Raw genomic sequence first — 27,842 nt, forward strand, 5'->3', positions numbered from 1 at the left:
TTCTGCGAATACTCTTTTCTAATTTCAGAATGATATATGCACAACTGTTATACCACAAATAAGTATTTGTGGTAGGAATGCAAATGACAATAACTTTCCTGATTGAACGATTCTCCAGAAAGTTTGAAAAAAAAAACTTGCATTACTTGCAACCATATTATTTAATGTTTTTAGATAGATTAGATTTTTAGATTTAGATTTTAGATTTTTCCAAGCTACACTGTTCATTTTTTAATTATTTATTGAATTAATGTGATCCTCGAGAGCCGTGATGCTGTATTTTTACCAGTGGTTCAGAAACGTGTTGCGGTAATTCCAAGTGCGCCCTGTAGGGGGCAGCAAACTGCACTATTACCAGTGTATGAATGTAAAGAGCTGAAACTGGAATAAATGAAACTCTTCTTCCAGCAAGACATTAAATACATGAGATTAAATAATGTAGTGACTTTAATAAATGTCTGAGAGAGACATGAGCGACATGTCCACCACACATGAATACAGGTTTCTCAATACATATAGATTTATATAGTTATGGACGTTTGGAGAGTAAAGAACAAAGCAGCAGCCACCGTCGTGGAAAACAAGGAGGGACGGGACAGTGTTGGGAGTGAGAGAAGAGAAAGGAATCAAAGTTACTAAGACGATGCATGTTTCAGTGAATAAAACCGTTGTTATTAAATGGATGTAAACATTTAAGGCGTTACATTATGTCGTGAGTGACATCACTTGGAGTTTGGTTGCATCCTCGTTGAGATTGTCCAACTTTAGCCATCCTAAATAATCGGATAGCGGGTTGCTACATGGCTTCAGCAAAACTGGAACAAAGTCAGTCGTGTCTCCTGCAAAAAAAAAAAAGAAAAAGAAAAAACGCACTGCAAGATTTCCACGAGTCAAAGCGGGCTGAGTTCCACGTTTGCCTCCTTTTTCCCTCGACTTGCAGCTTTTCATCAGAGTCCGTGACGTTCAAAAGTTTAGTTTTGCATCTCAGGCACAGTCAACAACATAAACAATTCACGATGTCACCGTCTTTGGTCCCGTGGAGGATTTCCCCGTTACAGAAGATACATGTTCCCTATAAAGGCTGATTTATGGCTCCGCGTTACACCAACGCAGAGCCTACGGCGTAAGGTACGCGGCGACGTATGCCGTACGCCGTCGATTTAACGCGGAACCATAAATCAGGCTCAATGCATAATACTGTTTTTACTGCAATGCTGCGTTCCATTTACCTCGGAAGTCGGAACTCGGACCTGGGAATGACGTCACAGCCGAGTTATCAGCTTTCCAGTTACAAAGTCGGAAAACAAGTTTGTAGTTCTCATATACCACATGAAAAATGTGAAGTACACTATAGCAGCATATATATGCTGAACAATACTTGTATATGACTGATTTAGTGTGACCAAAACTAGAAAGAAGTGCTAGTACGAATTTTTACAGAGCTCTCTTCTACTGTTTACAACCGGGGCAGCCATCTCGGAATGGTAACTCGGGGGTGGTGAAGACTCTCCCACTTTCCCAGTGGGAAATCCCACTTCGAGGGGCGTTCCAGTTGAAAAAACCGACTAGGAACTAGGAAATTCCCACTTCCGAGGACAAATGGAACGCGGCACAAGACTGCACATTCAGCGCTGTGAGTTCGTCAGTCCGGTCCGGGGTTAGTTAGTACGCCTGGACCTGGCTGGGCAGCAGCTGGCAGCCGCTGCTGACATGGTTCATCACCTTCTGCTTGAGCTGGGCCACCTGCTCCCGCAGCACGCTGGCCGTGGACGCCAGCTCGGTGTTCTGCGTCTTCAGGGACTTCACCTTGTCCTCCAGCCGCGAGATGCGCTCCAGCTTCCTCTTGCGGCACTTGGACGCGGCTATCCGGTTGCGCAGCTTCTTCCTCTCCGCCTTGATGCGCTCCTGGTTGTCCATGTCGATGGGGGACAGCGGGGGGCTCTCCCCGAAGCTCTGCATGTCGGGCACCGTCTGCGGCTCGTCCTTCACGGCGTTGGCCGCCGCCTGCAGCCGCGACAGCGCGGCTGCGGCGGCCAACGTCTGCGCCTGCGACTGCGCCTGCGCGCCGCTCAGGTGCGGCGGCGGCGGCGGTGGGAAGGGGATGGTGTCCGTGGAGTAGTTGAGGGTGGTGGCCCCGTGCAGCGGGCTGGTGGTGGCCCCCAGCGGGCTGGCCGCGTAGCCGTTGAGGGTGGTGTAGACGGGCAGGTCTGCGGGGTGCAGCCCGGGGCCCCCGGGGCCCCCGGGAACCCCCCCGGGGCCCGCGTCGCTCAGCTGGTTCTGCTTGTGCAGGTCCTCCAGCGCCTTCACGAAGCCCTCCGCGAACTCCTGCTCGTCGCTGCCGGACTTGGGGTAGAAGAAGTGTGCGGGGGTGCTGGGGTGAACCCCGCCGACCCCGCCGCTGGACTGGATGATGAGCCGCTCCAGGTCCGGGGACGTGAGCTTCAGCAGCCCCAGGTCCGGGGAGCCCAGCAGCCCGTCCGGACCGGACTTGAGCTCGGAGCTCTGCTCGTCCAGGTTCAGGCTGATCTCCTTCTTCATCATCGCGCTGTGCAGGACGATGCTGGCCGCCCTCGGGCTGCTGGCGGGGCACAGGTCCATCCTACATCCGCGTATGAGGGCGTGCTGGGCGGCTCTGCGCTGCTCCGAACATGAGGAAACCCGCAGAAACTCCCTGTGTTCTGGGACAGATTCCCCCTCTCTTATCGCCCAGGCAGATCCCTGATCCCTGATCCCAGATAAGATCCCAGATCCCAGATCCCTGATCCCTGATCCCTTGTCTGCTCTCGGCTGCTGCTCTCTCTGCGCGGGTATGATTGAGTCTCTTCCCGGCGGAGGATCGGAGGAGGCTGGACTCTCTCTCGCTTTCTAGACCTAAAAATTCCATTATGTCACTCCAGAGAGCAGAGATTGGCCCGAGATGACGTGCGTTTCCGGTCCGATTTGAATAAGGGGCCGAGCCTGCCTCTGTCGCCATGGAGACTTTAAGTAAACTACAAACAGTGCAATGCATTGTGGTTTGATGTCATAGCATAAAAAGCACAAGGTCGCCCAAAACAGAGCTGGGCGGGGAAGGTGTAAGAGGCGAGGGCCAGAGGAACAGAGAAGCAGGATCCACACAAATGTTTCCCCATCTCCGGCTCGGGCAGCCTTACCAGGAACAAGCAGAAAAGCAGGCATTTCAATCTGTTGCTTTGCTTTCTATGGGTGTTAATAATAAAGTTGTGCCCCAGACTTGAACACCACAGATCACCCAGGACACAGGAAGTTGTAACATGCGGTGTTTATTGCAAATAAGACCAAAAAAAGACACATCTGTCATTCACATGTGTCTCAAAGTGGCCAGGAGTTATGAAAAAGAAGGAAACCAACTAGTTAGTGGGAGGTTTTCTTGGGTCTAGTGGCTCATGGGCATCACAGGGGAAGCCTGCAGTATTTATATAGTACTTTCTTTATGATAGTGATTAATTTATGTGTTACAGAAACTGGTGCGATAACTTTAGAAGGGTTGCTGGTACGACGCTGGAAGAGAAAGTTGTTTCTTAAAGCAGCACAGACTCATGTTGGACTGTCTCCTGTTCCCTCTCCTGAAAACAAAGCCCAAGCAAGGTAACTTTGGACTCCCACCCTGGGCGTCTCTAATCTCTGTTATCTCGGTCAGCAATGAGGACACACCCTCACCCGGTGACAGCAGCGGGCCTCAGGAAGGATAGGTAGAAACTGAAAGAAACGAATGACAATAGAGAAAACAAGAGAGACCAGACGGGTCTTAGTGTTGTAAAAGTTACCAAACATCCACCTGAGGGTGTGTCAGAATTAAACCTGTATAGAGGCTCTCTGTGCTGCTTTCATGATTTATATTTATTTACCTGGCAGGGGTAATCCATGTGTAATCCATGTGTCAAGACAATAAAGTAGAGCAGAACAGAACATAATAGAACAGAATAAGAAGAATAGAACAGAACAGGATATGACGGAATAGAATAGAACAGAACAGAATATGACAGAATAGAATAGAATATGACAGAATAGAATAGAACAGAACAGAATATGACAGAATAGAATAGAATATGACAGAATAGAATAGAACAGAACAGAATATGACAGAATAGAATAGAATATGACATAATACAATATGACGGAATAGAATAGAACAGAATAGAATAGGACAGAATAGAACAGAATAGAATATGACAGAATAGAATAGAACAGAATATGACAGAATAGAACAGAATATGAAAGAATAGAACAGAATATGACAGAATAGAATAGAATAGAACAGAATATGACAGAATAGAATAGAATATGACATAATACAATATGACGGAATAGAATAGAACAGAATAGAATATGACAGAATAGAACAGAATAGAATATGACAGAATAGAATAGAACAGAATATGACAGAATAGAACAGAATATGATGGAATAGAACAGAATATGACAGAATAGAATAGAATAGAACATAATATCACAGAATAGAATAGAACAGAATAGAATATGGCAGAATAGAATAGAACAGAATAGAATAGTCATAGCAGAATAAAACAGAATATGGCAGAATAGAACAGAATAGAATGTTGCATTATTTGCCACTAGGGATATTTGTATAACTGAGCCATATGCAAATATTTGTTGTCAAGTACAACCAAAGCAATTCTGAAACGTTACAAATAAGCATAAGAAAAAGAAAAAAACGCATTCATAAAATCACTGTACAAAAATATTTGCGGATAAAGTCAAAGAAGCTGTGTGTACAAGATACCAGCGAGACCGGCTCTGCTGTGAAATCTGCAACAATATTGTTATTCCGCCCATACACAGCAAAGACGTCAGCAGACTGCCTGCAGCAGCGCCACGGAGCAGAGAAGACATCATCAGTTTCCACGGCAACACTGACACAGGCAGTGACGCGCGGGTAAGTCAGAGGGGGAAAGGTAAATGGGTTGAGGGAGGGGAGGCAGGGGATGTGGGTGGTCCGTGGAGCCGCACCGTCAGACTGTCCTTCTGTTATCTGTTTGAAGCATTTGTCTCATAACGTTTGTTCCCCCTGAAAGTCTCTGAGACACGGGGAGGGTATCGGGTTTACTGTTCTCAGTGCCAGTCTCAGAGGCTGCTGCATCCAGAATGTGTTAGTCATTTTCTGGGATTGGGACCACAAAGTGCACATTGAGACAAGACGAGCCTTTTTCATCAGACATCATTGGAGTAGCTGTGATACGACTTAAACAAAAACGTAGAGGAGAGGAAATCCTCCAAGTTCAGATAATGGAGCGGGCCAGAGGTCGTATAAGAGAAAATCTGAGCCCGGGAAGTGTAATTTGACTTCAACTTTCTCTGTCAAATGCCTGGAGTTATGCTTAGTACAGTGCACACGCTCAAATGAGACCCAGTCAGGCCCGGGGGAGCTTCCTGGGGGATGAGCATTATGTTTTCAGTGTTCACTTGAGGGTTGGTTCAACAGCATCTTCTTTGGGGGAAAAAAATAACTTCATTAACAGTTATCTTTTATAAATAATATGCAGATTCACCTTTTTTTTTATTTACAGGACACTTCCTGATATTGTATTTCTCTGAAACAGGCTACTTGTATGAAAAGGAAGTTGAAGGTGGGAGCTGCCTGCTTTTGCAAGTTTCTATGTTTCCAGGTCAGACTGTTGTCCGTGCCCAGTGGATGGCAGTGTACTCTGTCCATAGTTAGTTTGTCGTTTCCTTTCAGCTTCTCAGAAGAAGACAGCAACTTCTTGTTTGAGCAACGTGATCTCGTCATTCATCTGCAACAACCCCAGTCACAACAGAGACGATGAACAGCAGGAAGAAGGTAATCGTGACGGGTAAGAGAGTCTGACTCTGAAGTTGAGAGAAGTTCCCCCCAAAAGTTTTTTGTTTTGTTTTAGTTTTTACTGCAAGCACACTCTTTAGTATTTTCGTATTTGTTTGAGCTGAGACTAAGAGGATGTAGCTGGTGTGACGAGAGGATAAGAATGTGATGACTTTGCTTTAAAATGATTTGTTGCTGTGAGGACAAAATGATTATGTCTCCTGGCTTAAATAAGTAAACTGAGAAATCTCAAGCTAAAATCTTCTGTGAGTTATATGCTATGGCTGTAATTAATGTTTGACTACGTGACTTTGGACTTTGTGTGAACGTCCTTTTTTTTTTACACCTAGCCCTTTTTCCACGACACAGAAGCATCCTCAAAGATTAAGATATTGATCCTGTTGAACTGTGGAGTGTTGCTGCCGACTAACCTGGCCAACCTTTTATTTTTCCTGCAGGATTTGAGCCTTTCGGTGAGCATGTGGTCAACTCCAGCTGGGCGGCAGTGCAGGTAATCAATAGTCACACTGCAAGAAGCCGCCTGCTGATGCCATTTGTTTCACACTGAATAGGAAATCATTCAAAAAGTATTTTATAATTGTCTTTTGAACTCCATTTATGTATTTTTCTTTAAAAAAAAAACAAAGTGTGAGGAATGTTCAGGGCCGGCTCTGGGATTTTTGTGGCCTTTTTTTGTGGTTTCATAAACGATCCAAGTGCAAACACTAAATAAATGAATAGACAGATGGACAAATTTATTATCAAGACATCTCTCTTTTTATTTGAAAATATAAGGAAAGTTAAAACCATTTCAAATAAATGGAGCTGAATCCCCACTGGGGACACTTTTGATCATGTGGCCCCCCTTACTTAGCAGTTGTGGCCCTAAACAACTGCATAATGTTCAAGCCAGGAACCAGCCCTGGGAATGTTATATCACCTGATAATAGAATATTGGCAGTTTTCTTTCACTAAAGAGCCTGGGGCCACTTTCCAGAAGCAATGAACTGGTATGTTAATGTCTGTGTGTTTAAAGGAACTGGAGCGGTTGGGACTGGGTGAGGCAGTAGATCTCTACGTGTGTGAGATACCTGTTGAATACAAAGCTATTGGGAGCCTTTTGCCATCGCTGTGGAAAGAGCACCGGCCAGAGGTACATGAGGAAATATCCAGTTCTTTCCCTCACTGTGCTGTCGCCGAGACATTTCATTAAAACTACCTCTGATTCCTCTGTGTTTTGGTTTCCTGTGAGCAGCTGGTTGTCCATGTCGGTGTTTCTGGATTAGCGACGACAGTCACTCTGGAAAAGTGCGGTCACAACAAAGGCTACAAACGTCTGGACAACTGCAGTTTCTGCCCGGCCTCTCAGTGGTGCATGGAGGACGGCCCTGACTGCTTAAAATCGGTCCTAGACATGGATACGATCTCCAGGAAGGTCAATGATTCAGACATCGGGATCACTGCGTCGGTATCTGAGGACGCTGGAAGGCAAGTGATGTTGTTTACTTGTGCATGAAGATACTCGCGTCCACACAGAGTTGCTGCTGATAGTTTCTCTGACTTTATAAGTTCAGTTCTGTTCATGTTTTGGTCCCATAATTGAATTAATTAATTAAGCATTGTTAAATTAATTTGTGGTTTTCCTATTATGACACATCAAGGGATGTTTTTGTTGAAAACTGTGTGAACTTGTCGTCACACAGGAAAAGCAATATATTTAATGTTCACCACTTACTCTGAGCATGTGTGTGTTTGTGTTATATATCAGTAAAGTACAGGACTGTCTCAGAAAATTAGAATATTGTGATTTTCTGTAATGCAATTACAAAAACAAAATTGTCATACATTCTGGATTCATTACAAATCAACTGAAATATTGCAAGCCTTTTATTATTTTAATATTGCTGATCATGGTTTACAGCTTAAAAAAACTCAAATATCCTATCTCAAAAAATTAGAATATTCTGGGAATCTTAATCTTAAACTGTAAGCCATAATCAGCAATATTAAAATAATAAAAGGCTTGCAATATTTCAGTTGATTTGTAATGAATCCAGAATGTATGACATTTTTGTTTTTTTAATTGCATTACAGAAAATAAAGAACTTTATCACAATATTCTAATTTTCTGAGACAGTCCTGTATATCTCTGCAATGAATTGTTGCATAATATCAGCAGACTACTGCCACGGGACACTGCTTGAATTTTGCTATGGTGGCAAATGACTGTTGTTAAGTTTATTTCCCTCTTTCTCCTGCTCATCAGTATGTAGCGTTTTATGATAACTTTCTATGGCCTCATAGCGATGCTTTGCCCCCTGTTAGGTATCTTTGCGATTACACCTACTACACGTCTCTGTACCTGGGGCAGGGACGCGCTGCCTTCGTCCACGTGCCTCCACTAGGAAAACCCTACAGCAGACAGGACCTGGGCCGAGGCCTGCAGGCTGTCGTGCAGGAAATGCTGAAGCTCCAGGAGGGTAATCACAGTGAGGAGGACCTCTGCAAATGTGCCGTTAACAGGATCGTAACTACTCATGATGACTGACTTCAAACATCATCTAAACTCAACCAACAAAGTTAGCCTCTGTCTCTTAGCAACAGTGTAATCAGTGTAAGAACTGACGCAAGGACAACAGCGAGAGATGGTTGTGTGAGTCAATCATGGCAAAACTCTGCCTCAGATTGTTATGGTTGTCAATATTTTAAACTGTGAAAGAAACATTAAAAGTTGTAAAACAGGACACATCTGTTTTGATTTTGACAGCTGTAGTCTGTTTTACTATTTTTATGTGTTTTTATGTGCATGATGAGAAGGCAAAAGTGAGTATTTGCAATGTCTGTCTTTGTATTCCCATAATAAAGTTGCAGGTTAGCATTTATTAATGCCATGCCATGTAAAAACAGGGAGGGGGATGTGAACAATTTGATGTTTCTGATGTATGTATGTGATGTGACTGCAAAGCAAAGCCAGGCGAGAACTATCAATGATTAAATCATTTCACACAAGCTTGAACTTTTATCTCAGCTACAGTGAGCTTTACATGAAAGTCTCTTCTTACTGGTTTTCTGCATTTTACTGTCTTTATTTCCTTCATCCATCTCCAAGACTTTAATAATTATAACTTTACTACTACTACTATTATTAATAATCATAATGATAATAATAAAAGTTATTATAAGTCGCCTTTCAAAACACTCAAGGTCATCTTACAAGGTCAAAGGTTAGTGATGATGCAAGCTGAAGAGTATTGAAGCAGTTGAAGATTACGAATAGACTTGAAAGGCAGATCAAATTAGAGGGAGTTGCAGCCCTCGGCGTGAGAGGTGGCAGAGTGTGAATTGCCGTGCTGTTGGGTGTGAGGGAAGAACGGAGGAGATTAATGCTGCATGGGAATAAGCAGAGCGAGAGGCTCTGCTTGATATGTGACTGAAATAACAATGTGAGATCCATGGGAGACTCTAAACCTGAGGGGAAGGAGAAACTGAGGACTCATCAGTGGAGAAACGGCCCCATTTTGTCAAGGTGGATTTAGTACCACAGAGGAGAATCTAAGTTTGATAACTGTTAAGCTTGAGGAAGTTGCAGGAGAACTAGGGGTTTGTTTTCAAGTATGGCAGTCAGTAAGGGAGGTGGGTGGATAAGTGGAGGTTGGTTTGGTGGAGAGGTACATCAAGGTATCATCTGCTTAGCAACAGATCTGGATGTTAAACTTGCCTAATATATGGCAGAGAAGAGGTAAGTAGATGATGAATAGAAGCGGCCCCGAGTAAGAGCCATGGAGAACACCAGAATTGACTTGAGATGGCTGAGGGGTGTAAAAGTTATGAGTTGAATTAATCGAGTGTGGCCAGTGAAATATGAATCAAACCAGGTAAGGGGTATGGTGGTGATTCCAGTGAAGTTTAATCGGTCAGGGAGGATGTGGCGAGAGATGGCACTAACACATACAGGAGTGTATGAGAAGGTTAAGTGCTCCTCAGCTGCCATGAGGAGGTCAATAATCACCTTGATCGGGGCTGTTTCTGTGCTATGGAATGGATGGAAATCTGAATTGAATTGTAAAGATTATAATCAGACTAATAAGTATGAACCTGAGATGAAACTCTTTACACCCCCAAAAAGATTAGATGCAAAGCTGTTAAAAAATGTATAAAATGTATTAAAGTTGTTGAGGACTACACCGGTTTATGAAGTATAGGTGTTATTGCATATTTTTGAAAGATGAGGGAACATACACACATAAATGAATGAAAGGAAAATCCCAATGATCAATGAAATACATTGAAACTAGCAAAAGTGACAATAAAAAATAATTTTCTGAAAATTAACGGATTAATAACTTATAAACAGTATTGATTATTATTATATATTAATTAATTAATATATTATAAACTTCTTTCCAGGGGTCCAGATCCGATGTCAGGATTGGGGGGGGGACCAACGTGATTTTAATTTTTAATTTTTTGCCAATATGCAACTCATACCATACCATAAATTGGCTCGCCAAAAAATACTGCACAGGGAATCATTTATTGTGCTTACCTTTCTTGTTTATTTCTCCTAAACAGCCAACAGTGTGTGTCACTGCTTACTTAACTGTTATATTCGTAAATCATAATTTTAAGGGTTTTGGGCATGTAGTGTCTACTCATCTCAAATTCTTCTCACCATCTTCCTTTTATCTTATGGGACTACTTTATGCACGATCAATTGATATATGGATGAAATATGGAGCCCGAAACAAGTTGTTTACAGGGGTAGGCAACACTGGTCCTCGAATGCCACTGTCCTTTATGTCTTAGATGCTACCCTGCTTTAACACACCTGATTCTAATTAACCATCGTCATCAGCTTGTCATCCAGGGCTGCACAATTCTGTTGATGACACAGGTACTTTTATCACGGTGTGCTGAAGCAGGGTAGCATCTAAGACATGCAGGACAGGGGCCCACGAGGACCAGGGTTGCCTACCCCTAACTGATCATGTTTTAACACAGTTATGGTGGTAAACAGTTCTAAAAAAAGGACCCATTGCTAAGAGCAATAAACACAGCACAAGTTGACCCAACATCAAATTTATTTACATAAATGGCCATGTTTGTTTTCATCTGTCATTTTCCAGGACTCCCTGGAAGAAGAGATCCTGTATCTTAATAGGCTAACTCTTCTTGTCTGTATAAATCTTCTTATCTGTATACTATCTAGACAACTCATGGATAATACAACTTGACAATACATTCATATTCATTCATTGAAGAGACAACAAAATCATGAAAATTATCAACAAAATGTACTCATGTTGCCCTGTTTATCATCAATCTGACCAGTAATTTTTAAGAAATATATTTTTAATAAATATTCTACATATTCAACCTTTAAGTCTGAAAATACATTTGTTCAATTTTGAATAATTTAGAGTATTTTTATTGGGGGGGACAATTCATGTTTTTCAGAAATTGGGGGGAACATGTCCCCTCTGTCCCCCCCGGGATCTGCACCCATGCTTCTTTCGTATCCAGATGTGAGCAGCCGCCGGTGTCCGGTCCCCGCATGTCTCCTCGCCTCCTCTCCTCGCCGGTGCAGGTCTCCTCCTAGGAAACGGAACGCGGCCGCCGCCGCGTCTCCTCTCGTCCCACCAGTCTGTTATTTACCGCGTCGCCGCTCTGCAGCCTCAACGGGAATAACAACGTTTTTTTTTTTGTGAGACATTCACGCAGCGATATTCACGCATCTTTCTGTATTCCGTGCAGCAGCAGCAGCAGCCGGACCATGAGCGTCGAGGCGTACGGCCCGAGCTCGCAGGCGCTGCTGTTCCTGGACGGCGAGGACGCCGAGCTGCTGGGAGCAGACACGCAGGGCTCCGGGTACGACTACACGGACTTCACCCTGCCGAGCCAGAGCCAGAGCCAGAACCAGAACCAGACCCTGAACCAGAACCTGAACCAGCTCGACAGCCAGGTTCGTCTCGTCTCTGTTGACACCACCGTTAAACCTGAATTATGGTTCCGCGTAAAACCAACGCAGAGGCTACGGCGTATGGTACGCGGCGACGCGCTACCGTACGCCGTAGGCTCTGCGTTGGTGTGACGCGGAACCATAAGTCAGCCTTTACCTAACGGCGCCCTGCTGCTCATCCCGCTGCACGACCATCATCACAATAACCATCATAAACACCAACATCCTTATTATTCACTCTGTGGGTGGGATCCTCGGGAAAATCTACATTAATACTTAAAAGTAGTTACAATATTAGTTATATCGTGCAAAAGCTGCCATCTAGCTGGTGGGTTTATTGTGAATGGCTCGTTTGTGATGGATGGTTTTGAATTTAATTGAATTTAATTGAAATTTTATTTCGAACATGAAGCAGTAGTGAATACAAAACAATAATAATCAATAAAAAATAAATGTAAATAAGAAACAAAACAAAAATCTAAAAAAAAACATGCATCCACCATAATTAACATGTTCGAAAAGGAGTAGGAAGAAGTAAAAACGTATTAAATCCTACCCCTTATACTATATTTCATTATGATCGAAATTAATTTAATTTCTCTACAAAAAACAAAAGATCAATATATATAAATATCAATAATAATACATAATAATACATCCTCACACATATACACTGATATAAATATACCCATTTATAAATGAATATATCAGTCTGAGCAATATACAAAAAAAAAAAAAAAACAACTCATAACGGCAAAGCTCCACCCCAAAAGCAACTAAAACGTTCTGAAGCCCCCTCCTCCCTGTATCTTGTAAAAATCATTTGTTTATATTTTTGACAACATCTGCCTCCGCAGGTCAACGGTGTGCTGCACAACGGAGACAACCCCCTGAAAAGCAGCCAGCTGCTGGCCGAGCTGAACTTCGAGGAGGATGAGGAGGATATCTGCTACACCAAGGACCTGCCGCTGCACGCCTGCAGGTGAGCAGCCTCACTCACCACTGCTGCTGCCATGGTGCTCTGGTTTCACTGTTTTTGATTGCAGATAATAGCTGTCGGCTGTGGTGGTTGTCTGCATTACAGGGGACAGAGATCTGTCCACCTCCATGTTTGAAGTGCACCTGAATGTTGTTGTGCTGCTGCTGCAGACATCAGCTTGTTAAGTACCGTATTTTCTGGACTATAAGCCGCTACTTTTTTCATAGGATTTGAACCATGTGGCTTATACAAAGGTGCGGCTATTCTGTGGATTTTTCGTCCACCGCTCGGGGCGCTCTAACAGGAATTAGAATCAAAACTAAGACGAAATAAATGCAAAGAAGAATACACTACTTCTTCTTTAGCAGATAGAAGTAAGTAGAAGCAGATTTCAAACAGATAAATAAATACTGGTTATTTTCTCTTGGTTCTGTCCCGTTTTAATCAGCAAAGACACTGTTAGGAAAGGATCTATTTAGGTACAAACATGTACCGTATTTTCGCGACCATATGGCGCACTGTGTGGAAAGGCGCACCCTCAGTTTTGTGTGTCATTTTTGGTTTTAAAACACACATACGGCGCACCGCACCGCGGCGGACCGGGTCCCGGTCCGCCCCCCCCCCGCGCTGGTCCCGCGGCGGTCCCGGGTCCCGGGTCCCGCGTCCCGGGACCCTCGCGCTGGACCCGCTCACACACACGCGCTGTCGGGGAGCCGGTACCGGGGTTTGTATCCGACAGGAGCTCCGTTAATTCAGCTGCGCCAGTCCGAATTTCCAGACAGTCTCAGCTTCTTGATCATCATCATCCCTTCATCCAGCCCCCTCTTTTCATTCACCCTTATAATGACTCCGGCTGGAAACCTCTTATGCAAAGTTTTTCTTTTAAAAATCACCATAAGTTTCTGTCCATCAGCTGCGCCAGTCCAGCACCACATAGCCTACATGAGAATCTGTGTGTCGCGCCACGAATACACACACGCGCATGTCGGGATCCGGTACCGGGTTTGTAACCGACAGATTTGGCTGCAAATCTCGGAAAGTGAAGCTGATCTGACCTGAGACAGACCCCAGAAATCTCTGCTCTTAAAGCGGCCGGGAACCAGGTCATCGGACCCGCTTGGGGAACCAGGAAGTCGGCTGCAGCAGCGACCATCACCGCGCTGCTGCAGCCGCTGCTTTAACCGGGGAATGTGGACGGTTCCGACCGGCCGGCGCTGCAGAACACTCACACACAAGTGTGCTTATTTAAATAGAGCGGAGCAAAACTTAGTTTGATTGTATTTTATTTCACTTTACACATCAAGCAAATCCTTAAAAGTCTTCATCATCTGTTTCGCATTAAACAGCTCAGTGGATGGTCTCATTCAGCTTCACCCGCCCCCTTCTCTTTTTACCTTCTCATGGTGGCCGACCTGACATTACCGTAATTCAGGTAATAGACACGGCGCACCGTTTCTTAAGGCGCCCGGCACATTTAAAAAAAACAAAAAAAAAAAAGTTGCGCCTTATGGTCGCGAAAATACGGTACATCATTTACAGTTCAAAATCGTTCTGTACATGTAGTAAATATCTAATCTAACAACATAAATATCTGTGGCTTGCATATCTTTTTTTTTTTAAATAGAGCGGATGCGGCTTGTATGCAGGTGCGGCTTGTATATCTTTTTTTATTATTTTTTTAAAAATAGAGCGGATGCGGCTTATATGCATGTGCGGCTTATAGTCCAGAAAATACGGTAATTACATCCGGGATAGGTTTCACACCTCTGCAACCCTGGGCATGATAAACTGGGTATAGAAAAACAAATGGATGATGTTTACCATGTTATTTTGTCGAATTAAGACTTATTAAAGTGAGTTATAACTAACTGCAAGCAGGGTATCAAATGTCTACTGATTTAAGAAGTAATATTTTGCATGTTTTTGTTTTCTTCATTACGCCTGGCTTCCTGTAGCTACTGTGGGATTCACGATCCAGCCTGTGTGGTCTACTGTAACACCAGCAAGAAGTGGTTTTGTAATGGTCGCGGTAACACATCTGGCAGGTGAGATCTATTTATTTATTTATTTATTTATCAATGTACTGCTGACTCTGCCTGATGTATTTGTGCAAGTGAAATGTTGGAAAAGGTTTGTAGTCGAGATGATCAGCACGTTGCTTAGGAAAGTATTTATGGTTTTCTTTTGTGCTGCTTAGACACTTTTGCATTAAATAAATACTTAATGCTCATTAATTTAGTTATAACGACACAAAACAGATTTAGCTTTTGAAACTTTAACTTCATTTACTGTCTTTTTTTTTGCCTATTACCACCTGAAAAACATTTCTAGAATTAAAGGGTTTCTGTCTAAACAAGACATGGAAAAACTTATTCATGCATTCATTTTCAGTAGGTTGGATTATTGCAATGGCATCTTTACAGGCCTTAACAAGAAATCTATCAGGCAGCTGCAGCTGATCCAGAACGCTGCCCCAGAGTCCTTACAAACACCAGGAAACTGGACCATATTACACCGGTCATGAAATCACTACACTGGCTTCCAGTGAGTCAAAGGACAGAGTTTAAAATCTTACTGCTGGTCTACAAAAACCTGAATGGTCTTGGACCAAAATCCATGGTTGATCTGTTAGTTCCTATGAAGCTCCCAGACCCCTGAGGTTCATCTGGATCTGGTTTGTTGTGGTTCCAGAACCAGAACCAAGCAAGGTGAGGCAGCGTTCAGTTATTCTGCTCCTCACCGGTGGAACAAACTTCCTGTAGACCTGAGGTCTGCTCCAACTGTCAGCTCCTTTAAATCAGGGCTAAAAACATTACTGTTTACTGAAGCGTACTCTTAAATTAAATACTTACCTGCTGTACTCTACTGCCCTTAGTTTTTAACAACTTGTGCTTTTTATTATTTTACCTCTTTTCTTATCATTTTATTTCATTTTATTTGTTATTTATTCTATTTTATTTCATTGTATTGTATTATTATTTCTTATTTATATTTCCCTTTTTAATTGACTTGTTACTGTTTAATTGTGTCTTGCTGCTTTTAATGTGGATGTAAAGCACTTTGAATTACCTTGTGTTGAATTGTGCTATACAAATAAACCTGGCCTTGCCTTTTAAAAAAAAGTTGGGATTATATCAAATATATAAATAAATAAAAACTGCAGTTATTTGCAAACCGCCAAACCCTTTTTGCGGTGTTACACCAGCATGTCACATTCAACATAAACCGTTTTGATATAATCCCCATTTTATAAATATGGTCTATGTATTTTGTGTTTCTATGGTTGTCAATCAAGGTTTTGATTCATGCAGTTCGTTGGACGCATGTTTTCGTGGAGCAGCGTGGGCAGACCCTTCTGGGGAACTTCTAAAAATCCCCACTGTGACTTTTGTGAAACCTCTCTCACTGACTAGAACGGCCATGATTCACAAAGGCTGACGTGGCAGTTCCCTGTGGGCCTGAGCTTAATGATACCCAAAACAATCGCATGACACATTTGACAATTACTGATCATGTTCCCCGTGTTACGGCATCTAGTCGTTGTCTCCAGGTTTAAGTTTGGTTTGTTTAAAATATTCACTCTCCCTGTTGGATGTTTAGGATTCTTGTTTGTCCTGTTTATCAAATCTGTTCCAACACAGGTTCCCATTATCACAGGGACCCATGATCCGCTGGGCTGATTATCAGGGCTAATATTTAGCATTTTTATCGATATCAGCACCGGCTACATAGTATCGATTTTGGTAATTTTGTTTATTTTTTTAATAAAAAAAAAAAGCTGTTATGGAAGTTTGATACAACGACTTTTTGGTCTGGAGTTATGCGTCGCATATTAGCACTATCTGACTTGTTCAGCATCACATTCTGGACGCTGTCAGAGGCTCCAGAGTAACGTATTTGTTGACTGAAGCGACCTCAGGAGCAGCCGGTGATGAATTTAAATATACGCGACAAACTTCCACTCAAATATTGAAAGCCATCAGCCTCTTATTTGCTTCGGTGAAGGCGTCCGTCCCCCTTTTCTGCTGAATATGCACAAATTGTGCACTTATTGTAGTTATCAACGATGAGTTAAAATGACACTAGCCATTATGTCTTGAAGTGTAATTGAACCCAGTATAGATGGAACCTATTTTAGCTGAGTACATAACATCATTACCCCACTCGTCCCTGAGTCAGTGTCAACACATTGTTCAATATAATACAGTCTGTAATCTGTCCAAGGTCATAATGCCTAAAAACAAAAATCAGTGAAATGAATTCTTCCTGTCGTCTAGATAAGCTTCTTAAAGGGAATCTTCAGATTCAGCTCTCATGATATAAACTACAAGCACATATTAAGTGGCAAAAGGACTGTATTTATGTAGCAATTTTCTGGTCTTGTCGACCACTCAAAGCACTTTACGCTACAGTCCACACATTCATACAGCACTCTTGTGGTTTATAGGGGTTTTCACAGATATCTTCTTCTTGTGAGTCTAGGTAGGGCTTTTTTATCTCACACAATTGGCGCTTTTACACTAGTACCTACTCAGCACGACTCCACTCGCCACGCCCCGGTTTTGCGCTTTTAAACTACGGGTCAAGGCGGGTGGAGGCGTACCGAGTTGAAACTTTTTCTGTATCTATTCTGCCGAAGTTCTAAGCGGCTGAGTCGGCTGCATCTGACGTCATCACACTACAGGCCACCGATTGGTCGGGGGGTGGGGCCGTCAGACGTTTGAATCAGGAACGGGAATCAGCGCAAGAGCGACTTGCGGCTTCTTCATTTTATTCGACCAGCAATGGCAGCGCAAAAGTCTGTTTCATGATCCAACTCTGAGGTGCAGATGTTCATAAACCTGGTGGCTGAGGAGAGAATTAAAAAGGGATGTAGACGGGTGATAAGGAACGACCAGATCCACCAGGAGCTCTGCCACTTCTTATCTGCTCGCGGCTCCCAACGGATTTTTCAGCAGCGCCGAGACAAACAAACTAAAAAAAAAGCGTTGCATCTTGAAGCTTCTTTCACTCTCATTTTTTAACTTGATATCAAACACAAGCCACAGACCCAGCAGCACATTTATCATCTCCTCCAGGTTCTACATCTTTAGTGTTGTCTTCTCCGTTTCGTTCCAATCCTGCCTACTTCTCATCTGGGTGTCTAAAAACAAACGAGGACGAGGCAAGACGAGGCGTGAAGAGGCGAGTCGCGCTGAGTAGGTACTAGGATAAAAGCGCCAAATGAGAGATGAACATCGGAACGGTTGGGAGTTTAGTGCCTTGCCCAAGGACACGTCAACATATGGAATGTGAGGAATCGAACCACCGACTTTCAAGTTGTTTGTTCCTTTTTGTCTTAATGAGTTTGGTCTTTGATTTGTCTCATAGCGCACTTTTCAGCTCTCAGTTGTTGAGAAATTATTATTTTTATTAATATTTTGCTGTAGTAAGTCTGTAAAAAACCTGTGGTTCTGTTAGAAAAACTACCAAAATGCCCTTCAACGACACAGTTACTGTAAAATTGTACGGTAATCTGTACACTGATGTAAATGCTTAGGGCTGGGCTAACACCTGTTGGGAAAGCTGTAATCTTAACCTCTTATGTAGCCAGGGTGTAACACTCAGTGTGGCGATGCAAGTGTTGTCCAGGATTCAACAGAATCCTGCAAACGTTTTCAACAGAATCCTGCAAACGTACAGTTTATGTTGTGGGGATTTCCTGCACACATTTACAGCTGTATTGGTTATGTTCAGCCATAAGGAACAGAGCGGATGAAGAGGCTGGTGCGTTTTGGCACTAGGCCCTTACATACAGTACTTTTAAGTTCTTTCCTGTGAGTTTTCAACGTTTTCTTTGTGAACAACCTCAGAATGGCAGGGCTGTTTTGAGCCGCTTTGGGATGTAGCGCCAGACGTGAGGATCTGTGTGCAAACGGTGAGCTGGCATAGCAGAACAGACCAGCAACACTCCTGACATTTAAATGAATCTGCTAAGTTGTGTGTGATCACACATAGCTGCAGCACCAAGCTGTCTCCATGCAGTCTGTGATTTCCAAAGGGGAACCTCAGCAGCTTGGCAAGGACGGCCACCACCAGCTGTTGATATCATGTCATTGATCTGATCTGTATTTGCCATATACTGTAAGTTATGATTGATAAATCTTGATACAGCGCCGTAATAGGGAGCATATGGAATCCCAACTTAGGTTTGCACATTTCCCCTTATATGCTGAAATCCTCCAGATTCCTTGAGCCATTTCATGATGTGAATTGTAGAAAGAGACACATGCAAATCCAATAGTTCTTTGAGGAAACTTTTTAAAGATTTCAGATGTTTTTTTCAAGCATTTTCTGATAAAGTAGAGAACCTCTGCTCACTTTCCACCCACTTTTCTTTTCAAAGTCTCAGGCTTTCATCAAAGTCTCTTTGCTACAAAATCATCGTAAGCGTAATGGTATCAGGGGAGTGGGTTCAGGCTGGATGAAAAGTTATTTAAGCAACAGGCAACAATTTGTGAAAGTAGGTGACTTTCAATCATCCTGCTTGGACATTTTATGTGGTGTCCCCCAGGGATCAGTATTGGGACCTAAACTCTTTATTCTATACATAAATGACTTATGCAACATTTCAAAAGTACTACAGTTTATTCTGTTTGCTGATGATACAAATATTTTCTGTTTCACCTCAGTATTTAACAAAATAAAAAAGTGGTTTCATATAAATAATTTATCATTAAATTTGGACAAAACAAAGTTAATTTTGTTTGAAAATGGTAAGGGCAACAGTGATTTAAAAGTCGTGATAAAGGGTAAAATATAGACAGAGTTAATGAAATTAAGATTCTGGGTGTGGTGATCGACCACAAGATCTGCTGGAAAGCTCACATTCAACACGTTCAAGCTAAAGTATCCAGAAGTATTTCAGTCGTCAGTAAAGCTAAATATCTACTAAGTAACAAAGCATTACTTATTGTATATTGCTCTCTTATTTTGCCATATTTTAATGATTGTGTGAAAGTTTGGGGCAACGCCTACAAATCCTCACTCCGACCGCTGTGCTTGCTCCAGAAAAGAGCCATCAGACCGGTTCATAAGGCAGGTTTTCCAGGATAACACTAATGAGTTATTTATGGACTCCTGCGTGCTAAAACTCACCCATCTGGTACAATTTCCAACAGCTCTGCTGATGTATAAAGCCAGAAACAAACAACTACCAGATAATATACAGAAACTCTCTCTACTGATAAAGGGGTGGTTACAGGGGATTCCCTAACTTCAGAACCAGGAGTGTTTGAACAGCCATGAAGAGAACGAGCACTTTAATCAGTGATGTGAAGGTCTGGAGTAAACGCATTAAACTAATATTAAATTACTTTCTACATTACTTTATATGTAGATATGTTTTTTTCTTTCATAAATTCACAAGACTCAGAAGACTGGATCGATATCAAGTGTAATTATGAAATATTGGAGGAGTCTTTTCAGACATGTTAAACAGGATTTATGTGTATCGTTATGCGTGTGCATGTATATAGGTATGTATATATGGATAGGTGTGTGTGCACATGGGGTATAGATTTACTTCATAGATTTATTTATTTCTGTGTACATTCAGTCAAAATAGATTCATTTATTTATATGAATTTATTTACAAGGGATTCTATATGTTCAAAATGTTTGTGTATGCATGTGTGTATATGTGTATGCAGGGCCGCCGCAAGGGGTGTGCGAACCGTCCGACTGCACGGGGCCTCGCGCCCCAAGGGGCCTCACGCTATGGGCCGTTTTTTTTTTTTTTTCCCCCTTCTTTCCCTTATAAATATCAACAGTCACGTTCAATTACAGACCTAAATGTGTAGTAGTCTGTGCATATCAATAAATATATGTGCAATGATGCGCGTGTCTTTTGTTCAATACAACTGCGTCAGACCAAGCGCATTGACACAAGCTGCTCTGATCGAGACGGGTGGAGTGTGGAAAAAACTGTCACACAATGTCGAGAGAACGAGACGGATTCAGGAAAAAATTTCGGGCGAGCTCGCTACGCTCACGCGCAAGGAGTAGTCAAAAAAATACATTTAAGAATTATTGCATTCTGTGCATTTTCCATATCTTTCCAACTTATATTGATATTAATAAATAATCAGTAAACGTGCCGTCACAGATCACACCTGTCTTAGATACATCGCCCTACTTTACAGATGCTGGATTTTCTTCTCTTTCCCGCCACTTTTTCAACTAGACAATACTTAAAAAAATTCAAACTTCATTCATCTGACCAGTTCACAAGACTGTGTCTCGGATGGGTCTGGTCATCTCAACCCATGAGAACCCAGACCCATTTCTACTGGAAGGAACTTTCCAGGACATTTGGAGTTGCTGTGACACCTGCGGTTCCTTACATGGGTCCTTAGGGTTAAGAATATGACATTTCTGGGTCTTTTTGACATGTGGATCTTTTCTTTGAGTACTTAAGCTACATTCAGTGACACGTTCTTATCACACACAACAGCTGCAGTGACTTCCTCTGGCCTTTTTCCTCTTCCCTTTCGTTTGTTTGTTTTCTTTTTCCTGCCGTGGATCAGTGGGTAGTTGGTGCTCTGTTACCATGAGGGATCCCTACCCCCATCTGGTTTATGTAGCACACATATGTAATAAACCTGTTGTAGTGTTGGTGTGGATGGGTGAATGGACGATGAGAAGTATTTTCTTGAACCTAAATAAAAATGACTTCCGTGATTCTGAAATATTAAGTGATTCTTCCCATATTATTGAACTATTTCTCCATGTTCTCTTTCACAGTGATTAACGTTTTTTTTTTCTTCAAAATAGGGTTGCAGGCGCCCCTGGATAGCTCAGTGGGTTGAGCGGGCGCCACTTACAAAGGCTATTGCCCTCATGCAGGCAGCACAGGTTGGAGTCCCGGCCTGACGCTCTCTCCTGCGTGTCTTCCCCCCTTTTCTCTTTACATTTTTCCTGTCTGCCTACTTTGAATAAAGGCTAGAAGTGCCAAAAAAAATCTAGACGGGGTTGGCAGCATGGGCCAGTACCACAGCTGCTTCTGTGTCCTTTGCTCTTCTACTATAACCAGCATCTTTTCTTTTAGGCACATTTTATTTGCATTTAACAGACATAAAACCTCACTGCATCAGGAGTGTAGTCTTCTGCATGTCCTTCATCTGGTGCCCTAATTTCCTTTGTCCTAACCTGCAGCCATATCATAAACCACCTGGTGAGGGCCAAGTCCAAGGAGGTGACCCTACATAAAGACGGCCCTCTGGGGGAAACCGTGTTGGAGTGCTATAACTGCGGATGTCGCAACGTCTTTCTGCTGGGCTTCATCCCTGCCAAGGCCGACTCGGTGGTGGTGTTGCTGTGCAGGTGAGGCAGCTTTTATGCAGCTGACTCTGCCCTGGGAACTCCCTGATAGTAGAGTCACTTTGAAAACATGCATCATTAACTACCACAGTTGACCTTCTCTTTTGTTTGTAAATGTGATTGCTACCACAGGCAGCCGTGTGCGAGCCAGAGCAGCTTGAAGGACATCAACTGGGACAGCTCCCAGTGGCAACCTCTCATCCAGGACCGCTGCTTCCTGTCCTGGCTGGTGAAGATCCCCTCGGAGCAGGACCAGCTCCGGGCACGCCAGATCACCGCCCAGCAGATAAACAAGTTGGAGGAGCTCTGGAAGGTATTATTTGCCCAGATATTTTAAAATCGCCTTGTAAAATAAAAATGAACTAAAATAGACCAGGGCAGGGGCGGAGCAGGTTTCCCAGCCTAGGGGGGGTGAAGCATTCTAGATGGGCCCTTGTGGCCTAAACATCCCATAATCGCTAAATGAATGCCACAGATCAGCCCCTCTGACACAACCACAGCAGCAGGCGACACGGTCAGAACCATTCAGATGAGGTTTCAGCACCATGGGTTTTGCCAGTCATTATGTCAAACCCAATGCAGACTTTAAGATATAAGTATCAAACTGGAGATAAAAATCAAATGACATCCAGTGATGTCTATGGAAGCCCATTTCCGCCAGTAAAAGAAAAAAATAAGATGAAATCTTAGCCTTAAAAATAAAAATATCCCCACGATAAGTCATAATTATGACATAAAAAGTCATAATTTCGACTTTCTATCTCATACTTTCGACTTTTTATCTCATAATTTCAACTTTGTATCTAATACTTTCGACTTTTTATCTCATAATTTCAACTTTCTATCTCATAATTTCGACTTTCTATCTCATAATTTCGACTTTATATCTCATAATTTCGACTTTTTATCTCATAATTATGACTTATCGTGGGGATATTTTTATTTTACTTAAGGCAAAATTTTCATCTTAGCCATAGATGTCAGATTCGCCGAGTAGCACAATTCAGACACACGTGTTCAACCTACATGACAACAGTTTACAATGTGCGACGACATGTATTTGACACAATGACCGAGCGACACGGCGGTCAAACAGCAACAAACAATATAGGAAAGGCCATATATTCAGCGTTATGACAATGTTATCAGAAATAATTAATATTATTATTATTATTATTATTATTATATTATTATACCTGCTCCGCTAGTGGACCAGGGTCAAGGCTTTGCATCTCTATCCCGCTCCTGTATGTTTTATGACGGTCAAATGAGCAACGACATTCGTTTGCTTTTGTTGATGTGTTGGAGGACAGAGACATCTTATAACTGAGATCGTATACAGAGGCCCAGAGTTCCTTGAAGTGAGCGAGGTGATGCTTAAGCTTGTTTAATGTTGTATTGTTGAACCAACGATACATGAAGGTCCTAGTGGGGAACCCTACAGCGTACGCCACGCCTGGTCCGACGTGATACTTTCCGTGAAAGTTACCCACGCTGACAGTAGCAAATGTGAAAATATCTTTGTATTTCCTGTCATTTTCAAGGCGGTTGAGCGCTCTTCCTGCCGACCAATTTAATAAAATAGGGTGCTAAAACAAGCAAACATTCATCTGTCAAAGAACATTCATTGTGTTACTGTTGTTAACTATTCTGCTTTAGGCACCAGTTACACAAACAGGTTCAGGAAATACATCCATGTTTGCACTTGTGCAATTCCTAAGACCTTGTCGTGCAGGGTACAATGTAAATAAAAAAGAATGTAGAAAATATAGAAAACATATCAAATGTTGAAAATTAGGCATTTTACCATTTCATCAGCTCATTTTGAATTTGATAATAGTATTACATTTCTGAATGTTGGAACGTGGGGAGTAGATGCCTGGAAAAGAATGTGGTACTAAACATCTGGAACTTGGTGGGTTAACTCTCGTGGTATTTTCCACTGTTTGGACCCCTTGGTACTCCTAGGATTAGATTTACACTACTAGGCACTTGAAAGCATAATGGGAATCAAAAGAAATGCATGAGAGTTCAAAGGTGTCAGGTCATTGGCCTGTTGAGTACCGATCAGAGCAAGAAACAAGGTGACGTTTTCAGAGCAATGGAAACGAGTCAGCAGGGGAGGGAGTTGTGTAGAAGAGGAAATTAAACTATACCTGCCGCCTGTCAGGAAAACAGCAAGTACATCTACCTGGCAGAGGAATGAGCGGACTGTCGTCTTCTGTTCAGCTTTTGAAGAAAAAGTCTGAATCTTTAACTGCTGATTCAGCTGCAGCATCTACACTGTTTATACATTACGTCACTACTCTGTGGTCATCGTGTTAAAGCACCAAGACACTCTCTGCAAGGATGGACTCGTTTGATTGGCTTCCCAAGACTTATGGAGATATTTAATGAGCTCTTGTGTTTGGAAGCTTGACGTAATTTAAAGCAAGTTTTAATTTGCTAGCAGGACGTCTAGATTTCGAGGATGCTGGGTTTCTGGCCGTCTTTGTGTGATTTCTGAAAAGAAACGTTTCCTGCTGCTGGCTCATTAATATACGACATTAGGAGAAGCTGTGAACGTGTGGAGCTATAGTAAAGCAGGTGTCACAATATGACATAGCTTTGATACCCCCAAACACACACACACACACACACACACACACACACACACACACACACACACACACACACACACACACACACACACACACACACACACACACACACACAAAGAATGTGAGAACAATGAAACCTGAAATCAGTGTAAAACCTGACTTAAGAACTGAAGAACTGAGACAAGAGAAAAAGATGTTGCTTTAAAAGTAAAAAAAACAAAAACTATTTGTCTTAAAACATTTTGAAAAACTATAAAACTACATTTTGAGGTGTTGAAGTATGTGGAGGTTTAATTCCATGAAACTTTGATGATATTTAGAAGAGACAAATACTTAAGTTTACACGCTACCAGTTCTCTAAGACCAGCAGAGCATCCACAGTCAGGAGTAAAACCATCAAAAATCTGATGTTTATGCAGCTTTATTTCTGTTTACTCTGAAAAGTCTGTTTGAAAAAGAAAGTGTCATAAAAAGTAGTGTCCAAAGAAGTATTTCCCTTTATGAAATGGGATGTGATCATGAAGTCCCGTCCCCCCAGATCGAATGTGTGATTTTTAATGTACGTCCGGCACCACCTGTTTCTTGTTTCCTGGCAAATAAAGCAGGTGTCATTGAATGTTCATCCACAAAAAGGTACACTGTGCATAAGGACACTTCTTGGACAATCCTGTACTAACCTTAGTCTGATCTGAAGTAGCACTGAAGAAATAACACAACACAATGTAACCAAATCATGTCCCTTTGACCAGAAGATGGCGCTCTAGAGTTCTGTGGTGAGACACTGAGATGTGCTCCATTACCACAGAAACAGTCTAAGAGGAAAAGTCACCACCTTCACACCAGAGCATCCCCCATCTCTAAAGGGTTTACTGACCACATTTAGTCTCCCCTGCTGTGTTGCAGACAGTTGAATAAATGGACTCTGTCTTTGTAGGCGTTTTATATGGTTAGTGTTGGGTGGCGTGCGGCCAGAGGGCTTTTCACTGGTGCGTCTGGCACTTTTTACATATCTCATGATGAGTAAGCATAACAGCAGGAGAGTTGTTTACCACAGGAGCAGCTGACTGACCTTTCAAAAGTCCTAAATCCCAGATGAGTTTAGAGGAGAAACAAACTGAAAGGCGAGAGGGAGCTTACATTTGAACAGTTTCTTCAGTGGACCATCATTAGTCATGCGAGCTCGTTAGCAGGAGACGGACAAGCTTGGAACGCCACAAGGACACGGCGAGGGTGGAGGGATGCAGCATTGTTTTAACTAAAACATGACTAATATAGTAAGATATTCCAACCCCACAGCTCTCTAGCCATCCTTCAGGTCCAGGCGTACTCTGACAAGGACAGTCTTCATGAATTTGCCCAATACGTCACCACAAGGGATTTGAAATTAAATGCCCAAGATGGGATCAACTGTGGTTCACCTTTAATTACAGAGGTTTCATAGAAATTTTTCCATTTTAAGAATTACAGCTTTTTTAAGCAAAATACCCCAATTTTCAGAGACTCAAAAGTATTTAAGTCTGGAGCCCATGGGCGCCGCCAAACTCTGCGTTTCCTCCCTTGAGATGTTTTGCAGCTTCGCCGGTTGATTGTGGCCCTTTCTGTTTGCAGTAATAAAAGATCTCTTGGGTTGAGATCACTGAAAAATATTTATTTCTTAGCTCTCCCACAGTTGCTTTAGCAGTGTGTTTAGGGTCATTGTCCATCAGGTTTATTGCCGATCTGGAACTTCTTTAGATGTTTTCTGGCAAAGTCTTGCCTTCCTGTTCTTGAATGTTCCCAGTAGTTGGAACCTGTTAGCCCCCTGTATTTGCATTCATAAAGGTTCCTCTTTTATCGTAGGTTTAGACAATGATATTCATCCCCTCTCCAGTATTCAGCGTTCTTGACCTTTGTCAATGTTGTGGAGAGGTTTTCTTCACGGAGGGAAGGATTGTGCGTAGCCGCTGCAGCTCTCTGGTCCTCCGGGCCTCCTGGTGTTGTTCACCCCACCAGTGCTGTCTGCATTTTTCAGGCACCATCATAACAACTCTGTCATTGTCCAAATATGTAAAAAGGCATGTTGGGAAGTGTGTAGAGTGTCAGCATGTGTAGTATCAGTAAATAAGGCAGTTCAGTGGATTTTCAGCAAATTTTGAAGTTGAATAAATAAGGAATGTAGAAATTATAGCATTTTGAATTTATTTAGCTTGTCTTTTTAAATGTACCGTGTCGTTTATCAACCAGCATCTCTGTGTTTCTCTCGACAGGAGAGTCCCAGTGCGACTCTGGAGGACTTGGAGAAGCCCGGGGTGGACGAGGAGCCTCAGCACGTCCTGCTTCGCTATGAGGACGCCTATCAGTACCAGAACATCTTTGGACCGCTGGTGAAGCTGGAGGCCGACTACGATAAGAAACTGAAAGAGTCGCAGGTAAATATACTAGTGTATGCTTACTTGTAGCAGATATACAGAGAATAATTCATGTGTTGTGAGAAATTAATAGTTATTGCAGATAGCTTAATCCCAGGGCTTAATTTGTGCCGGATCCTGCCGGAACAAGATCCGGTACCTATTTGATTGGATCCTGCACCTCCTTTTATCCATATTCTCTCTGTGTTTTATTTCTCATTGAAGTCACTCATAAATCGCCTATTCGTCTATTTCGGATGCATTTAATCAGAAAAACGAGAAGAGGGCCCTTTTCTTTCTCTGCGTTCTCTCCACGATCTCCTGCGCTGTGCGTCCCGTGACCGTCTCCATCACCAAGCGGTTTCCCAAATCCAACTCAGCCTGGATCATTTCTCGTGTCCTCTGCTTTTTACCCACATCCAAGTAATGATCTGACATGCTGACATGTTTGCTGCATTTAACACCACACGCTCACTCCACGCTGTTCGCTGTTTGATTGCGTCATCACACGCCATTATTAGTTGTTCGGTTTTTTCCCCACTTATTCCACCGAACACCAAAAGTGTTTTTTTTTGCTATTTTCACTAGCGCTTTGTTGTGTGTAGTGAGTGTATACGTGTGTGTAGTTCAGCCTACAGGTGCTGCGCGCTCCATATAGTTAGAGAATGCGTCAGTTTAAGTTTGCTTTTTCTGATTGTAAATAAAACTATCAGCCCTAATTCAAATTTCCCTCCATTGA

General features: G+C 42.6%; 3 protein-coding genes across 3 annotated transcripts in view; 2 read left to right on the top strand and 1 right to left on the bottom strand.

Annotated features, from left to right (window-relative positions):
• Nucleotides 1-429: 429 nt before the first annotated feature.
• On the bottom strand, nt 430-2,796 carry LOC133452945 (transcription factor JunD-like). Its single transcript, XM_061732713.1, has one exon. It carries the CDS (start codon nt 2,596-2,598, stop codon nt 1,663-1,665), a length of 936 nt encoding a protein of 311 aa, XP_061588697.1. The 5' UTR covers nt 2,599-2,796; the 3' UTR covers nt 430-1,662.
• A 2,914-nt stretch (nt 2,797-5,710) lies between these two features.
• Nucleotides 5,711-8,827, top strand: LOC133452948 (pyroglutamyl-peptidase 1-like). The gene is made up of 5 exons (XM_061732716.1): nt 5,711-5,831; nt 6,277-6,329; nt 6,855-6,971; nt 7,074-7,306; nt 8,144-8,827. The coding sequence occupies exons 1-5, from the start codon at nt 5,801-5,803 to the stop codon at nt 8,364-8,366; spliced, it is 657 nt and encodes a 218-aa protein (XP_061588700.1). The 5' UTR covers nt 5,711-5,800; the 3' UTR covers nt 8,367-8,827.
• Nucleotides 8,828-11,414: 2,587 nt separating this feature from the next.
• Nucleotides 11,415-27,842, top strand: part of LOC133452930 (regulator of nonsense transcripts 1-like) — a 33,883-nt gene continuing 17,455 nt past the window's right edge. Inside the window, exons 1-6 of the mRNA XM_061732694.1 lie at nt 11,415-11,780; nt 12,635-12,759; nt 14,712-14,801; nt 21,952-22,119; nt 22,249-22,429; nt 26,963-27,124. Of these exons, the coding sequence (XP_061588678.1) occupies nt 11,592-11,780; nt 12,635-12,759; nt 14,712-14,801; nt 21,952-22,119; nt 22,249-22,429; nt 26,963-27,124 (915 nt within the window). The 5' untranslated portion in view covers nt 11,415-11,591. The remainder of the gene's footprint in view (nt 11,781-12,634; nt 12,760-14,711; nt 14,802-21,951; nt 22,120-22,248; nt 22,430-26,962; nt 27,125-27,842) is intronic.

This window comes from Cololabis saira, chromosome 10, assembly GCF_033807715.1.
Source record: "Cololabis saira isolate AMF1-May2022 chromosome 10, fColSai1.1, whole genome shotgun sequence".
In the NCBI taxonomy this organism is placed as follows: Eukaryota; Metazoa; Chordata; class Actinopteri; order Beloniformes; family Belonidae; genus Cololabis; species Cololabis saira.

What these genes read in the sequence shown, in the direction of transcription:
- LOC133452945 (XM_061732713.1), bottom strand. Translation starts at nt 2,598, where the DNA reads ATGGACCTGTGCCCCGCCAGCAGCCCGAGGGCGGCCAGCATCGTCCTG.
- LOC133452948 (XM_061732716.1), top strand. Translation starts at nt 5,801, where the DNA reads ATGAACAGCAGGAAGAAGGTAATCGTGACGG. An exon ending in GAAGAAGGTAATCGTGACGG is followed by an intron (nt 5,832 to 6,276) that starts GTAAGAGAGTCT and finishes TTTTTCCTGCAG; the next exon opens with GATTTGAGCCTTTCGGTGAG. An exon ending in GTATCTGAGGACGCTGGAAG is followed by an intron (nt 7,307 to 8,143) that starts GCAAGTGATGTT and finishes GCCCCCTGTTAG; the next exon opens with GTATCTTTGCGATTACACCT.